The 14888-nt window shown below is 37.3% G+C and overlaps 1 protein-coding gene across 5 annotated transcripts in view; it reads left to right on the top strand.

The window, feature by feature from the left end:
• The window catches only part of kcnq3 (potassium voltage-gated channel, KQT-like subfamily, member 3), a 37958-nt gene extending 25189 nt beyond the window's left edge, over window positions 1-12769 (top strand). For all 5 annotated transcript variants that reach the window (XM_058419072.1, XM_058419071.1, XM_058419069.1 and 2 more), the window contains exons 8-16: window positions 59-154; window positions 468-562; window positions 1920-1946; window positions 5757-5992; window positions 6395-6500; window positions 7451-7582; window positions 7717-7812; window positions 10824-10908; window positions 11043-12769. In XM_058419072.1, the coding sequence (XP_058275055.1) occupies window positions 59-154; window positions 468-562; window positions 1920-1946; window positions 5757-5992; window positions 6395-6500; window positions 7451-7582; window positions 7717-7812; window positions 10824-10908; window positions 11043-11603 (1434 nt within the window). In that variant the 3' untranslated portion in view covers window positions 11604-12769. The remainder of the gene's footprint in view (window positions 1-58; window positions 155-467; window positions 563-1919; window positions 1947-5756; window positions 5993-6394; window positions 6501-7450; window positions 7583-7716; window positions 7813-10823; window positions 10909-11042) is intronic.
• Window positions 12770-14888: the final 2119 nt, after the last annotated feature.

The raw sequence follows: 14888 nt of genomic DNA on the forward strand, positions 1-14888 counted from the left end.
TAATGTCTAGGGATACCTGAATGCAGTAATATTTATGTTTGATTGGTTTTCTTTGCAGGGTATACTGGGCTCTGGTTTGGCCCTTAAAGTTCAGGAGCAGCATAGGCAGAAACATTTTGAGAAACGTAGACACCCTGCAGCTGGACTCATACAAGTAAGTTTTTCTCTAGCAACTCACACAGAATGGAGAAATCCTCTCAGCTACTCATGTACAGTACTGTTATGCGCCACACTATACACACCACAGTGTAAGCAGTTACTTACTCATTAGACAGGAACTCTCTCGGCTAATCATAATTATAATAATTATATATAATAATAATAATTATAATCATTCTGGGTTAAATGAGAATCGATAAATGCATTTCTGAATTTCAGTCGCCAGGGTCATGTTTTGTAGAAATAAATCTGTAATTTTACTTGTATTATTAATGTTTAAAACTTTATATCACTCTTTTTGATTCCAGTCAGCCTGGAGATACTATGCTACTAATCCTGTCAGAGAAGACCTTACAGCAACATGGAGATTCTATGAAACAGTGATCTCTTTGCCATGCTTCAGGTACATACAGTACACTCTGAACGCGCACACACACACACACACACACACACACACACACACACACACACTCTTTCTTTTTTGATCTTTCACATTTAGTTTCTCGTCCATGTGACATCACTTAATGTAGCTCTATTTATGTTTTGCTGTATTTTTTTTCCCCTTTTTTCATTATTTCTGTTTTGCCATTTTGTTATTTATGTCGAATTTGCTTATTTGTTTTATAGTCATTTTGCATTTGAAGTTCCATCTGCAGCTCTCCCAGGAGTTTACAATGAGGTACTGAACGTGTGTGAACTGAGGGTCCATATAGACACAGTATATATATACACTAATATTTAGTATTTGTAGTTACTATGTTTTATTTGAGTGTAAATATTTTCATTTTTAACCAACGACAAGACATACAGGTAAATATTTAATGAGAAATAATGTAAGTGGTTTCTGTGGGTGTTGGTGGTAGCTCAGTGTTTAAGAGATTTCTGCTCAGAGGGTCATGAGTCCAAATCTTGCGATGTTGAGACCTTAACTCTTATCATCGCAGCTGTAAAAATGATAATCAATGCTCCGGATAAAAGTGTCTGCCAAATGCCGTAAATGTATTTTACTACCTATTTTACTGTATTTAATAGGTAAATAAGCATTAATTGCAAGTGACACGATTGTGATATTGTGTGGGTCAAAAATCTTCTTAAACAATCATACATTCATTATGCATTCATTATCTGGAGATGTGCACACAGTATCACCACCCATTTAAAGGTGTCTTACTGTATAACTGACTGATAATGAGAGGTGATCATTTTAATTTCATAGTAACCGTGATTACTGTGGTATGGTTACTATGGTTTAACTGTAAAAGTAAGACAGATGTGCTGCATCGGTTGCAGTTTATCCAAGTCTTTTCTTTCTCACTGCTCCACCTTTCACTACCATTAACAGTCTTAAGACCCACTGAAGCACGGTGTAGTTTATAATAGTAACAGATGTTATAGTCGTAACGCAGGTCACTCTCGTGTTTTCTTACAGCCTTGCAAACAGATGCAGCATGACTGTGGAAACTATGAACATAAATGAGCAAAAAATACGAGGGTTTATTTTTAGACAGATAGAGAAAAGTGACATGCTTGTATGTAGATGTAATGAAGTCATAGTGCATGTGTGCATTCAGAGAAACAAGGATGTTGCCACCTCTCTCCTGTGATAAAGCACTTTTCTTATTATGATTTTATATATAAATTCCTCTCTCTCTCTCTCTCTCTCTCTCTCTCTCTCTCTCTCTGTGTTTATGTGTGTGTTGAACTATCAACCTAAAATGACTTGCCAGCTAACTCCAAGTGTTTTTTACTTTTATTTAAAGGAAAGAAAATTTGGAAGCGATTGCAAGGTAAGATTCATTTCTCTTTCCCTGTCTGTTTCTGATTATAGCTGGTCTAAAGTGTAGGATTAATGTGCCTGTATAATGTGTTTCTTTAAATAACCCCCAATAACTGCTGCCATTATTCTGCCACTGCAGGCATAATATCAAGTGTTATGTGTGAATGTTCTAGTGAAGATCCCATCCTTCTGTGTAATGAGTACAGTCATTAGGGTGTGCAGACCTTTGCAGTGTATGACGTCTATCTGAAGACATTAGGAAATAATGAATTGTGTTCCACTGAAAAATGATGGTGCAGAGAGAGGGAGGGTGTGTCTGTCCTAGTCATAGATTGGTGAGAGATGTCAGGAGGAGTATAAAGTGGATAATAGATAGTCTGAGAGGCAAAGCATCACTTTACACTTTGTGTGTGTGTGTGTGTGTGTGTGTTACACTGTGGAGAAAAGCTTTTCTATTGTAGATGTCCTTGACACAGACACTGACCCACCACAGGATATGTATTAAGTATATTGGATTGTGTGGAAGACAGACAGACAGACAGAGAGAGAGAGAGAGAGAGAGAGAGAGTGCAGAGTTCTGCATGGCTGAATTGCCTCACCTTTGTGCTGTAATCCATGTTTTCCACTTAATGATCAAGTTACTACTTTCTCTCACTCACAAAACAGTGCTTCTCTCTCTTTCTTTCTCTCTCACACTTACACACACACACACACAAACACACACAAGGAACCTGGGAAGTCTGGGAACTTGTGGTCTGACATTTTCGCTGACCACCAATAGTGAAACTAGAGCAACACACACACACACACTCTTATGGATGTGACATTAATTTTAATTGTCATTATTTATTAAGCAATCCATTTTGTCATTCACTCTTTCATTCCTGGATTTATTCATTCAGTGTGAATGAGTTACAGGTGCCTGCTTTGTGTTGATTCTTTTCCTGCCTGCCTTTCAGTGGCACTTATATGCCACACACACACACGCACACAAACACACACATGTATACACATCAAAGTCCACCATTTGTCTATAGATGATTCAAGCTCCGTGAGAAGTGATTTTGTGTGTATTTGAGTGTGTGTGGGAAAGTGTCTTCTCAAATTGCATGGTAATCAGCTGTAATTCTGTCTGATCTGTCTCAGAAGACAGTCTGTGTCTCCTTAAAGCTTCTCTCACCAGTGCAATCACCTGCTTTTCTTTGCACTCAGGAGAGATGTGTGTGTGTTGTGTGTGTGTTGTGTGTGTGTGTGTGTGTGTGTGTGTCTGAGGGTCTATCCTAAGGGACTGGCCAATACAGAATGCCCTGAGTTGTTTGGGGGTATTTTCTCTGAGAAGAGTGTCTGGTTTCTCCTGTAGGCAGTGTGTATGAATGTGCTTGTGTGAGAGAGTTGTGCTGAAGGATTAACTCATTTTTAAAGGTTGGTGAAATGATCAAGGCAAACTACACTATCTAATACCCAGATACTTCCTAAAACTTGTAGTCCATGTGACCATTTTTACCTTTAAAATATTCAAAAAGGATAACAATTAGATTTGCAGTGCTCTCTCTCTCTCTCTCTCTCTCTCTCTCTCTCTCTCTCACACACACTCTCTCTCTCGATCGTTCTCTAGAGATTCAGTTAATGCACCTCAAGGTTTGATGTGTTGTGCATTCTCAGATGCTTTTCATCACCATGGTTGTAAAGAGTTACTATAGACTTCCTGTCAGCTCAAACCAGTCTGATTATTCTCTTCTCATCAACAAGCTGTTTCAGCCTGCAGACCCTCAGCTCACAGGACGTTTTTTTATACCATTCTGTCTAAACTCTACAGAGATCAGGAGTTCTTGAAATACTTAAAAGAGTTCATATAGCACAAACATCTTAGCCACAGTTAAAGTTTCAGATATCCCGCTTCTCCCGATTTCGATATTTGATGTGAAGATGAACTGAAGCTCTTAACCTGGATCTGCAAGATTTTATGCACTGTGCTGTTGCCACATGATAACTGCATAAATAAAATGTAAGTTTCTATTAACATGGATGGTGAGTGTGTACAGAAATTAATGATTATTCACTTGAAATAATTTTAGAATAGCTTTACATAGTGCAGTTACCTGTGTGTGTGCTATAAGCCTACGTGAAAATAAAGTCACAGTCCCAACCCTCTCGAAGAACAATCCTAAGGTGATGTTTTTTTCTGACAGCACAGAGATTGTAAGAAGGTAGAGTCAAATCATGTATACACATTTACTATGACATCAACTGGGAGGAAATAACACTGCTCCTAGACTTGCTTGACATTTTAAGTGCTGACAGGACATTACAAGTGCCATAAGATTAGAGTGGATGCAGGGAGGAGGTGATGGAGAAAGTGAGGAACATGGGGGGAAGGGGCAGTCAAGAAAAATGGTCAATTTCAATTTTATACAATAATATACCCAAAGAAAAGGGGAGAATTAAATAATATAAGGTGTTTTATAATTATGCAATATCGTATGAGTCAGAGTGTGGTTATACTGAATCACAGCTGTGACCATAATCAGTTTAATCGTACAACTGCGAGTGCGATATTGCTTTTATAAAACAGCTCAATAATTAGACATTAATATTGAGTAAAAAAAAATATTCCAGCCAAATGTTCTATTTATTTTTGCTCACTTTACAGCATGTCAGCGAGCTGGCTAGCTAGCTTACATTTATTTGTACATTCCCGTCAAAGGTGCTTCCAGTGAAACTGGCATCTCTTCTTCCTTTTCATCTTTATCTGATGAGCTTCCATATTTAAAATCAAAAGTTATGTTGCTGAAATTTTTGTTTGTTCTTCAATGATGCCACCAACACTACTGTAGTAAGTATCTTGAACTAGAAAGTAGAATTTTATGTGGAATTGAAACTAACTGCTGTATAATGCAGTTTAACAAAATCTATTAGAAATAAGAAGAATAGAATATTCAAATAAGAAGTATAGAAGGCTAGTTATGTACTATCTGCTTATTTCCTTGCTGAGGAACACATTGTGGCCATGACCCCATGTGGGTAGTGTAAACAAGACAAAACACTACAGCACTGTTGTAATCCTCATCAACATGAATAACTCAGGTGTTCTTTGTAAGGAATTTTCATAGAAAAACGCTTGAACTTTCACATTACAGCACGGACTAAAGTGTGTTATTCGTTTATGCTTATGTTTATTCCTTAATGATTGAAATGGCATGCTTTTTAATCATTTATAGTTACAATCCATTTATAGTTACAATCCATGCTATGAAATGTCTGTGAGACACGCTAGTTCCTGTTATCATTTACTTTATAGCAGCTGTAAACAATCATTCTCTCATCAGCCCTTTTTCCTCTCTCTTGAATTAAAAGTAAAAGACACAACCTTTCATGTTACAGAGAAACTGGAAACTGCAAGGCTGTTACATAGTGCTGACACCTGGTCTTGAGAGTCCTTACTTAAATGCTACAGTCTTGTTTATTAAATAAAAGCACATTTTCTGAATAGAAGTTCCTGTGTTATCCATTTGCTTTGATATCTCACCGGTGCTGTGGTGTAATGATGACTGCACTCTCTCAAAGTGTTGATCTGCTCCCGGTTACCTGACACTGTGCACATTTAAGAGTATGAATCCTTAAAATCTATAATGGCAAGTACACATTCTCTCTACCACATTCATATACCACTGATTTTTCTCTTGTTTTCCTGCCACTGCTCTTTTGTGTAATATGCACTTCCTCTCTCTTCTCTCCATTTCATGAGCATACTGAAGCAGAGGAAACAATACCAGGCCCTGCAGTATAGAATTAATCAGTGCTGTGTTGCTGTGTGTCTCAGTCAGAAGCTGACTCTGCTGGATCGTGTACGGTTGCCCACACCACGGCCATCTTCAGTGAGAGGCTGGCTTATGATGCCTGCTGGGAATCCTGTCAGTGGAGCAGGGAATGGTGGACCAGCAGAGACGGCTGAAGAGAGTCCATCTAAAGAGGCAAAACCTGCTGGCTTCAGCAACAGAGAGAGATTCAGAACTGCATTCAGAATGAAAGCCTACTCTCTGAGACAGAGTTCAGAAGGTACAGACACACACAGATTGAATATTTTAAGTAATTGTGGAAAAAATATATAATAACTAATTAAAAATGCATGCACTTTTGGTACATTTGATACAACCTTTTTTTCCTCCAAAAAACGAATATACAGTAGATACGTAGAATAATCAACAGTCAACATTTTCAACATTAATGTAATATTAGTACAACTCTACTGAAATTTCAGTAGAATTGTAGACCTAATAATAGACCTTTTAAATATTATGTATACCAACAAGCCCTAAGCACTCTAAAGGGTACTTCAGATTTGTCTGCTTTAAAACACAGCTTATATAATATGAAATGTTATGAAATATTACATATAAATATTCTGAAATATTAAATACTGTACATCCATATGTATTAGCTGTTTATCTTTTCTTGTAGATACGGCCGGGCTGCCAGACCCCACCCCTGAGGAGAAGGGCTTTCCCCCTGACATCCTGATGGAAGAGATGATTCCTACTCTTAAATTAGTCATCAGAGCGGTGCGGTAAGCAGTGTCCTTACACAGAGTGAAAAATATATAACTGTGGAACAAACATAGTAATAAAAGCACACAGACACATGGACATGTTGTCTCAGTTTTTAGTAACCTGGTGTTGCCTTCTGCAATTGAGTGCAGCTGAGGCACTGTAGGTGATAAAATGTGTGCCTTCTGCAGTAATAAAACTGCTCCATGAATATCTCACCCCCACACCTCGACCATTACAAATCACCACAGTGACATGCCATTTCAATCTGCACTAATGGGTCCATAATCATGCACTCACATGTGGATGCATGCAAGAACACATTAATAATATCCGAACTTCCAATATTACCAATGATTAATGACAGGAAAGTGTGGACTGCCTAAAATATCCCCTTCTAAAGTCTATCATCTCTTGTAGCGAATGGGCTTCTATTAAAGGGCCAGTGTCATTAACTGTTAAATACTAGCCAAGAGAAGATCAGAAATATTCTTGAAATCCTTTTAAATAAAATCTGCAGTGCAGTGTAAATCAGTTAACTGTCCAGGGTCCGAGTTAAAGAGTTTCTCAAATTTGATGATTCAGATCAGTATAAGGTACCAGGTCCACTTTTTTTAAAGTTGTCTTTAATTATCCTATATACATTACTGCACAGTGAAATTATTTCTTCGCATATCCCATCCTTAGGGGTTGGGGTCAGTGCACAGGGTCAGCCATGACGCTGTGCCCATGGAGCAGTGTGGGTTGGGGGCCTTGCTCAAGGGCCCAACAGTAGCAGCTTGGCGGTGCATTGGTGCTTGAACACTGATCTTCTGGTCAACAACCCAGAGCCTTAACCCCTTGAGCTACCACCGCCCCATTTAGTCACCATTTTTAACATTCAGTTACACTAGTGTTTTAAAACATGTACAGAATTGAACAGTGTACAGCCTAAATAATATCGGGGATTCACTTTATTTGTGTCTGTTAGGATTCTGATATTCCTGTTGAATAAAAAGCATTTTAAGGAGACCCTGAGGCCATATGATGTAAAGGATGTGATAGAGCAGTACTCTGCAGGACACCTGGACATGCTTTGCAGGATCAAATACCTCCAGTCACGGTAACACACACACACACACACACACACACACGCACACACACACACTTACTTATTACAATCTCCATGGGGTGCATAGAGACTTGTATTCCAGTGACCTTGAACTAAATCTGTGCTGTGTATTTCTTTTCCTACAGAATAGATTTGATTTTTTCTCCTGGTCCACCTCTTACTCCAAAACATAAAAAGACCACCAAAACACCTTTCCCTTATCCATCACAACAGTCTCCCAGGTGAGAATTCCTCAGTTATGTTACACTATTACTGAAACTTACTGTAACCAGCATGTACAATCTGTTGAAATGTTTCAAAGTTGCATGTATATCAAATGATTTCTGTGCCACACAGAAGAGTAGTGTTGATGAGTAGTTAACTGTGTTTTAGTGGTTTTAAAATAATGTAGATTTGCTAGTAACATGCTCCTATCTGCATGTAGCATGTAGTGTTTTGTATATATTAAGTATAACATTACATTTCAATTTATTATTAAATGTTTTGGGACAAAATGAACAGGTGAAGCTGTAAATTTCAGATCTAGCGACTTTAAAAGATTTGTCATAAATACTTAGAGTCTTCCCATATTCAGATCCTGATGGTCAGGTGTTAAAGATATTGGATAACGTATTCAGCTTATTGAAATTAGCTGTGTGTAGTTCAAATGAACAGATTATTTTTTTGAGTAGTGCGCTTGGCAAGTTTTTTAATAGCATCTTGATCAGCCCCATTAAAACAAGCAATTGCCATTAACTGGCTAATGAAGCAGTTTGCATTATTTTTTGGTGAAATATGCTTTTAACTGCAAAATGATGTAGCACAAAAGCATTTATGTCAAATGAAATATTTATATATAACTTATAGATGAATAAAAGATGTAAAATGGTTTGTGCATAATGACATAACTGTCCAATTCACATTCAGTGGCATGTTCTTAATTGTATAGATAAAACTGTATTTGGTACTGTAAGCATTTGGGTGAAATAGGTTGTTTATATTGAAGTTCATAAAATGTGAACAAATCTATGCTGTAAGAAGTGGCACAAAAGTGCTTGGAGTCAGGAACATTTTGTTTTGTCATTGCGTTTGCATTAATAAAAGTTTTTGGGATTTGATGCCAAAATGGATTTGAAAATCCTACTGGCAGATTTTCAATGTCATCACCCCCTGTTGATCTGCTCCACCCACGCCTGAGCAGTCTCCTTCACTGCAGAACACAAAATACCCTCACATTACACTTGTGCCTGCATATAAATAGAGCACATAACTGAATAGTTCACCCAGAAAAAAAAAACCATTAAATACCTTTATATTGAAACATTTGTGATCTGTTTAGTGATTTTGATGATTTTGTTGGTTATTCCCAATTCCCAGTAATGGAGAAAATTTTGATCTCAAACATAACAGGTTTTGCTCCTAAAATCAAAAAGCTGCTTCGATCATCCATCTTGAGCAATGTTCTATCACTGCATGAAAAGATTCCCACTTAACTCCCACTTAACTTAAAGTTTGTCTGAAATATAAGGGTCAAAATGGACCCAGATGTCCACAAACAACCAGGTCCCACATGACAAAATATTATAGTTGAAATTAAGCTAGTTTTGAGGACTACAGTACAGGCTGTCCTTTCATATGTAGATGACTGGCATTTGTAAGAAAAAGGTGTTAGGTGTCTGCTGCAGTCTTAAAACATAATGTAAAAATGATCTAACAGTAGAGATGTATACCTTAAATACACATTTAACTTAATATTAACTTTAAAACAGTTACATTAGGAAACAATCCTGGAAAAAAATGTAATAAAATACAAATATTAAAGAATATGTTTTCTTAACATTTGTTACTTAAACATTTGTGGATAGCAAACAGTTAGTACGAATAGTATCTTCAGGAATGAAATAGTTATGTGGTCAATTAAGTGGTATTAATACCTTGTCTTTTGTATGTCTGAAGTACATATTTGCTTGCAGGATGTTCCACAAAACTCTACTGCCGTCTGTGCTCCGTAAACCCCATACCTCCATAGACCTTGCAAATAAATATCAGTCTGGAGGGTGCAACCATGTTACCTTTGCAACAACATGCTGAAAAGTACAGGCCTGTGATTTCACATTGATCACAAGAAACCTTTTTATGGTCCCAGGACACAGCTCTAGGACTGGTTCCTCAAAGCTGGACTCAATAAAACACCACTTAGCAGGAACACAGACAGACCTTTCAGCTCTGCAACAACTAATAGAAAGAGCTACTCGAAATCTCCTTACTTTAGTGCACATCTTGGCCAAATATTCCACTCGGTTGACAAAACTGTTAGGATATATTTTATGGTAGACTGAGAACAGTATATCCCTGTCAGATTCTCTTAGCACAATGTCCTGGAATGGTTCGGTTATGTTTAAATCCTTCAAAAGGAGTGTTTCAGATGAGCTCTGGATGTAAGTTTTATATATATCATGTCAGTCGTACCATTAAGTGACAAGGAGCCCACGTCTGTGCTTGCCAAGATGTTGACAAATTCAGCACTATAAATCCCAAGGCTTTGGCATATAAAGCTTCAGGTTATGCTGAAATGTGTCAAGGCTTGAACTTCACTGTTTCTGTTGCTGTTATGATACTGCTGTTAGAGAGAAACAAAGTTAGACAAAGCATTTGCAGATACCTGTTAGCTTTAGCTATGTCAGTGGTAATAACTCTTAAGCATATAATAATACACACTTGTACAAAGTTAAACGATATAATGAGTCATTTTAATGAGAAGTCTGAGGTATAAGTAGCAGAGATACGTGGAGCTGCAATGCAGATATATGCAGCAGTTGGCTTAGATCATGCATCATGGTTTATAATAATAATAATAATAATAATAATAATAATAATAATAATAATAATAACACTATGTAACAAATTTTTACTTTTTTCTTGTTCCTGGGAAATAAGTGTTATTTCCCCATTCTTTGTAACCCAAATAAAGAGAAAAAACCCATCTTAGCCATGAAAGTTTGGGTTAGTTTTGGGCAGGTTTTTTTTTTAGTAAAATGGGCAAATTTTTAGGTTTTCGTTCTCTTAAAAGCCCAAACCCAAACTTCAAGGGGCTATTTTTGATCATTTTCCATCACGAGTAATTGGAAAATGTCATTGACTACCCAGGAACAAAAATCGTGTTACATAGTTTAATAATAATAATAATAATAATAATAATTGTTATTCTCAAATGCTCTCTCTCTCTCTCTCTCTCTCTCTCTCTCTGTCTCAGGCATGAGGCTTATCTGGCTAAACCAGGCCTGCCAGATAATGAGGACCAAAGCCTGATGGGCAGATTTGTCCGGGTAGAGAGACAGGTACCTTCCTGCTCACATCTCCTTTTTGTACTCATCCCATCTTACAGAATTTTATAGATCTGTTTCATATTTGTGATGAGAGGGTATGGCTGTTTTTCAAGAAAAGTAATTATAGTTTGTTGCCATTGTTGCAGGTGACAGACATGGAGAAGAAACTTGACTTCCTGGTGGATATGCACATGCAGTATGACCTCACTGCCCCTGCCCCCATTACCATGGAGCGCAGTGATGTCACTGTCAGTATCAGCGGAGACCGAGTGTACTGCACCTATGCCCCGCCTGTTCCCTACAGCCAATACTACATACACTCAAACACACTGTCACACACAAACCCACCCCGCCCGACTGTCCTACCCATCAGCCCACTGCCAAGCCACTCCCCAAACTCCCACTTTGAACTATCTGAACAGCTGTATTTGGACCAGAGGGCAGGCACACCACTGTCACTGCTGTCTGTCACACATGAGGAGCTAGAGCGATCACCCAGTGGCTTCAGCATCTCTGCCGAGAGAGAGGAGATCACAGGCATTGGGTCAGGAGTCATGGCAAGGTTGAACTGGGATCATGAGTGCCAATATTTAGCAGAGGGTGAGACAGATACAGACACTGAACCTTTCACCCCAAGTGGACAGGCTCCACTGTCCTCTACTGGAGATGTGTTCCCTACAGAGGAAGTGTGGATCACTCCACCTTGATCTCTCTTTCACACACACACACACACACACACACAAGCACGCATATGCACATGCATGAAAGCACGCACGCACACACACAGAGACACACACTTACAACAATTACACAAGTGCAAAGTTAACAGTATATAGACTGTTTTTTAAACTACAGACTCTGTACAGCACACAGATACACACACTTACACACAAATACAATATTGTTACTATTGGAATATATAAATATATATCAACATGCTTTACCGCTGCAAAGCTCGGAGCACTGCATGGAATGCATGCGTTTTATCTTTTTGTCTTTAGTGGTAGACATTGCACAAGTGCAGACCAAGAAGGGATGACGTGAAATGGAAACTCCTATAAAAACAGAAAAAAAAAAGAAAAAAACGAAAAGAAAAAAAAAAAAGGAAAACTAAATGCTATGCCATTTTTGTACACTTATTTTTATATTTACAACCATCTTCATATGCATGGACTGCATGACACTCACCTTTAGAGCAGTTAATGTTCATTATATTTTCCTATTCATTTGCACTTATTTGGTTTCTTTTTGAAATGCAGAGTATTTGTTATAACTCAATTGGCTGTCTCTGTAAATGTCTTATGCCATGTCGCATATTGATCATTACCAAGTGCACTTCCTTGGACGTCTCAGAGTACACATGTTGTGGATTTGGGTGACCAGAGTCACACCAATGCTGCTTTGTTCACTTGACTTTAGTCCAGCTACTCACCTTGGAATCTGTACTGTGGTTGAATGACTTTCACAGCTTTCACAACTGCCAGCTCAAAGAATGTTAGTTCCACACATCATCTGCACCAAGTCATTTCAGGTTGTTGACACTGAGTGTGGTCACTTTTAGCCACTCCATTAGTTTCATCTTTTATTATTATATGAAGGTATTCTGCCAGCCCCAGTCAGGGGCCATCCGACCACCACAAGTGGTTCCTCTCGAATATTCAGAACATGTAGAAGTCTTCCTTTAAAATTACTTAAAATGATTTGTAGAGGACATTTTTTATGTAAAAGTGTATCATCTTCAGCTTTTCAACTAAAAAAAAAACAGTACCTGCCAATAGCTCATTATTGCCAATAGCTCATATTTACAACTTAATGGACTTTCTCAGACTTTGTAATAAGATTGCAAAATAAGAATAAAAACCTATTGAATCTCCATGTGATTGCTTATGAAGTTTTCATCTGAATGTGTTGAACAATCACATGGTTTACTATTAGATTTATTTTTTATTACTATTCAACCAACGAATCTAATCCAGGTTCATCTTCACTGCAAAACAAATTAAGCCACATCAACTAAACCACAAACTAACCCACATCAGGTGTTTATTTCCTTGTCAGAAAATGGGAACCATTGCTACAAACATACTGTTTATTTATGCATTCCCTATAAAACTATATCATCATTGTGACCTAATCATGAATATTGTGTGATTATAAATATCACTTTGGCTTTCAAGTCAGTCCTAGAGATAGTGAGCAGGTATTATCTTTAACAGGACTAAAAGTCTAAATGTGCACAGCCAGGAGGGTCCAACTTTGCCTTGTAGAGCCATGTTTTATATACTCAAGCTTGATTTTGCCGATTTGCTGAACAGTAAAAGCAGGGAACATGATATAATGCAGTAATGTGGTCCCATAGAAAGATTTTGTAAGATTTTGTGCTTTTTGGTGCCCAATACTCTTTTAAAAAATCTGAATCAAGACAGATATTGATATTTATGATTTATATATAAGCTGGTAACATGGTTGTAAACCTAACACTCTCAGTATATCAAAGCTTTAAAGAGATTTTCTTTGAGTTCTGAGCTGTATTTTGGAATACAAAAGTATAAATGCTTAAGGCTTAACAGCCTTTTCTCTCTCTCTCTCTTTCTTTCTTTCTTTCTTTCTTTCTTTCTTTCTTCCTTCCTTCCTTCCTTCCTTCCTTCCTTCCTTCCTTGTATGTGTCTGTCTGTCTGTCTGTCTGTCTGTGCACGTGTGTGTTTTCGTGAATTTGTGTGTGCGCTTGAATGGATTTTGATAACTCTCACGTTGACCACACTCATGTACTGTAAACTTACAGCCTGCCATCACTGACTAATGACTGCTATTCATTATTTGTGCCTTGCCATTTGGAAGTACAGGTTCCTTATAGCCACACATTTTCTTTGTGAACAAACCAGTCAGTCATCCAATTGCTCCACAAGCTATACATTTCTTTTATTAGCCCCAGCCAATCATATTTCTTGTTCCTTTTTTTTTCCAGATTAGATAAGTTTACACTAGTGGCCTTCTGAGCTATTCATTCCAGGGTTTTAAAGAATAAATTTTTATTTATATCCTGGTCTTGACCAGTTTAATAGATTTGACTTACAGAAACAATGTGTAGATGTCTTAATTTTTTTATGTTACATTGCACCACTTATTAATAAAAATGTATCCAATTAGGTCTTTGGTTGAAGTTATTTTCATTCAAAGTCTATAAAAAAGCTTCGCAAATTCCTGGGAATGGGGAAATAAAAAGAAACTGTCAGATAAAAGGATGCAGATATATGCTTTACACTTCAATTTCATTTTAATCGACGGAGCTGTTATTTCTATCTTTGGTGTTTTCCAGCTTTCAGTTTATATAAAAGAGTGTATGTGAATGGAGGAGTATATCAAGAGTAGTCCTTTTTTCTGGGAATGTGTTAACCTCATTGAAGGGAATACATATCCCTCATATTCTGAGCAGAAGAGCCAGTTTAGATGGAGCTAGATGGGAAGCTGGACCATGGCAGATACCTAATGACTCTTGCAAAATGGCTACCCATAACATTATCCATGTATAGTCGAGTTTAACAGTATGACCAAAGACATTGTTGAGTTTTTTATTTAATTGCAGTCAGATTCTTTAACAATAGCCTAAGCTATAATTCCAAAATGTTTAATGCAAGCTTTTTGTTAAGCCACGTGAATTATAGCTGAAAGTCTACACTACAATCACATTCTATCATGATATTGTATATGAGGTTGTAAACCTAACACTCTCAGTATATCATTTCACATTCATGTTGCTCGTGTTTACAACCGAAATGACAAAATGAAAACAGTGTCACTATCCAAATACTCATAAACACAATATATACAATACAAAAAAATTGTTTTCTTCTAAGAAAGATGATCGAATGCAAATCAGCCTTCTTCAATTTCTTATTCTACAACTAAAAGGACTATGTGAGTGCATTCACTTCTGAATGCTTGTTTTTCATACAATAATATTAACCTTTTTTTTTCAGACGTTTATAATTCTC

This window comes from Hemibagrus wyckioides, linkage group LG20 (genome assembly GCF_019097595.1).
Source record: "Hemibagrus wyckioides isolate EC202008001 linkage group LG20, SWU_Hwy_1.0, whole genome shotgun sequence".
NCBI lineage: Eukaryota > Metazoa > Chordata > Actinopteri > Siluriformes > Bagridae > Hemibagrus > Hemibagrus wyckioides.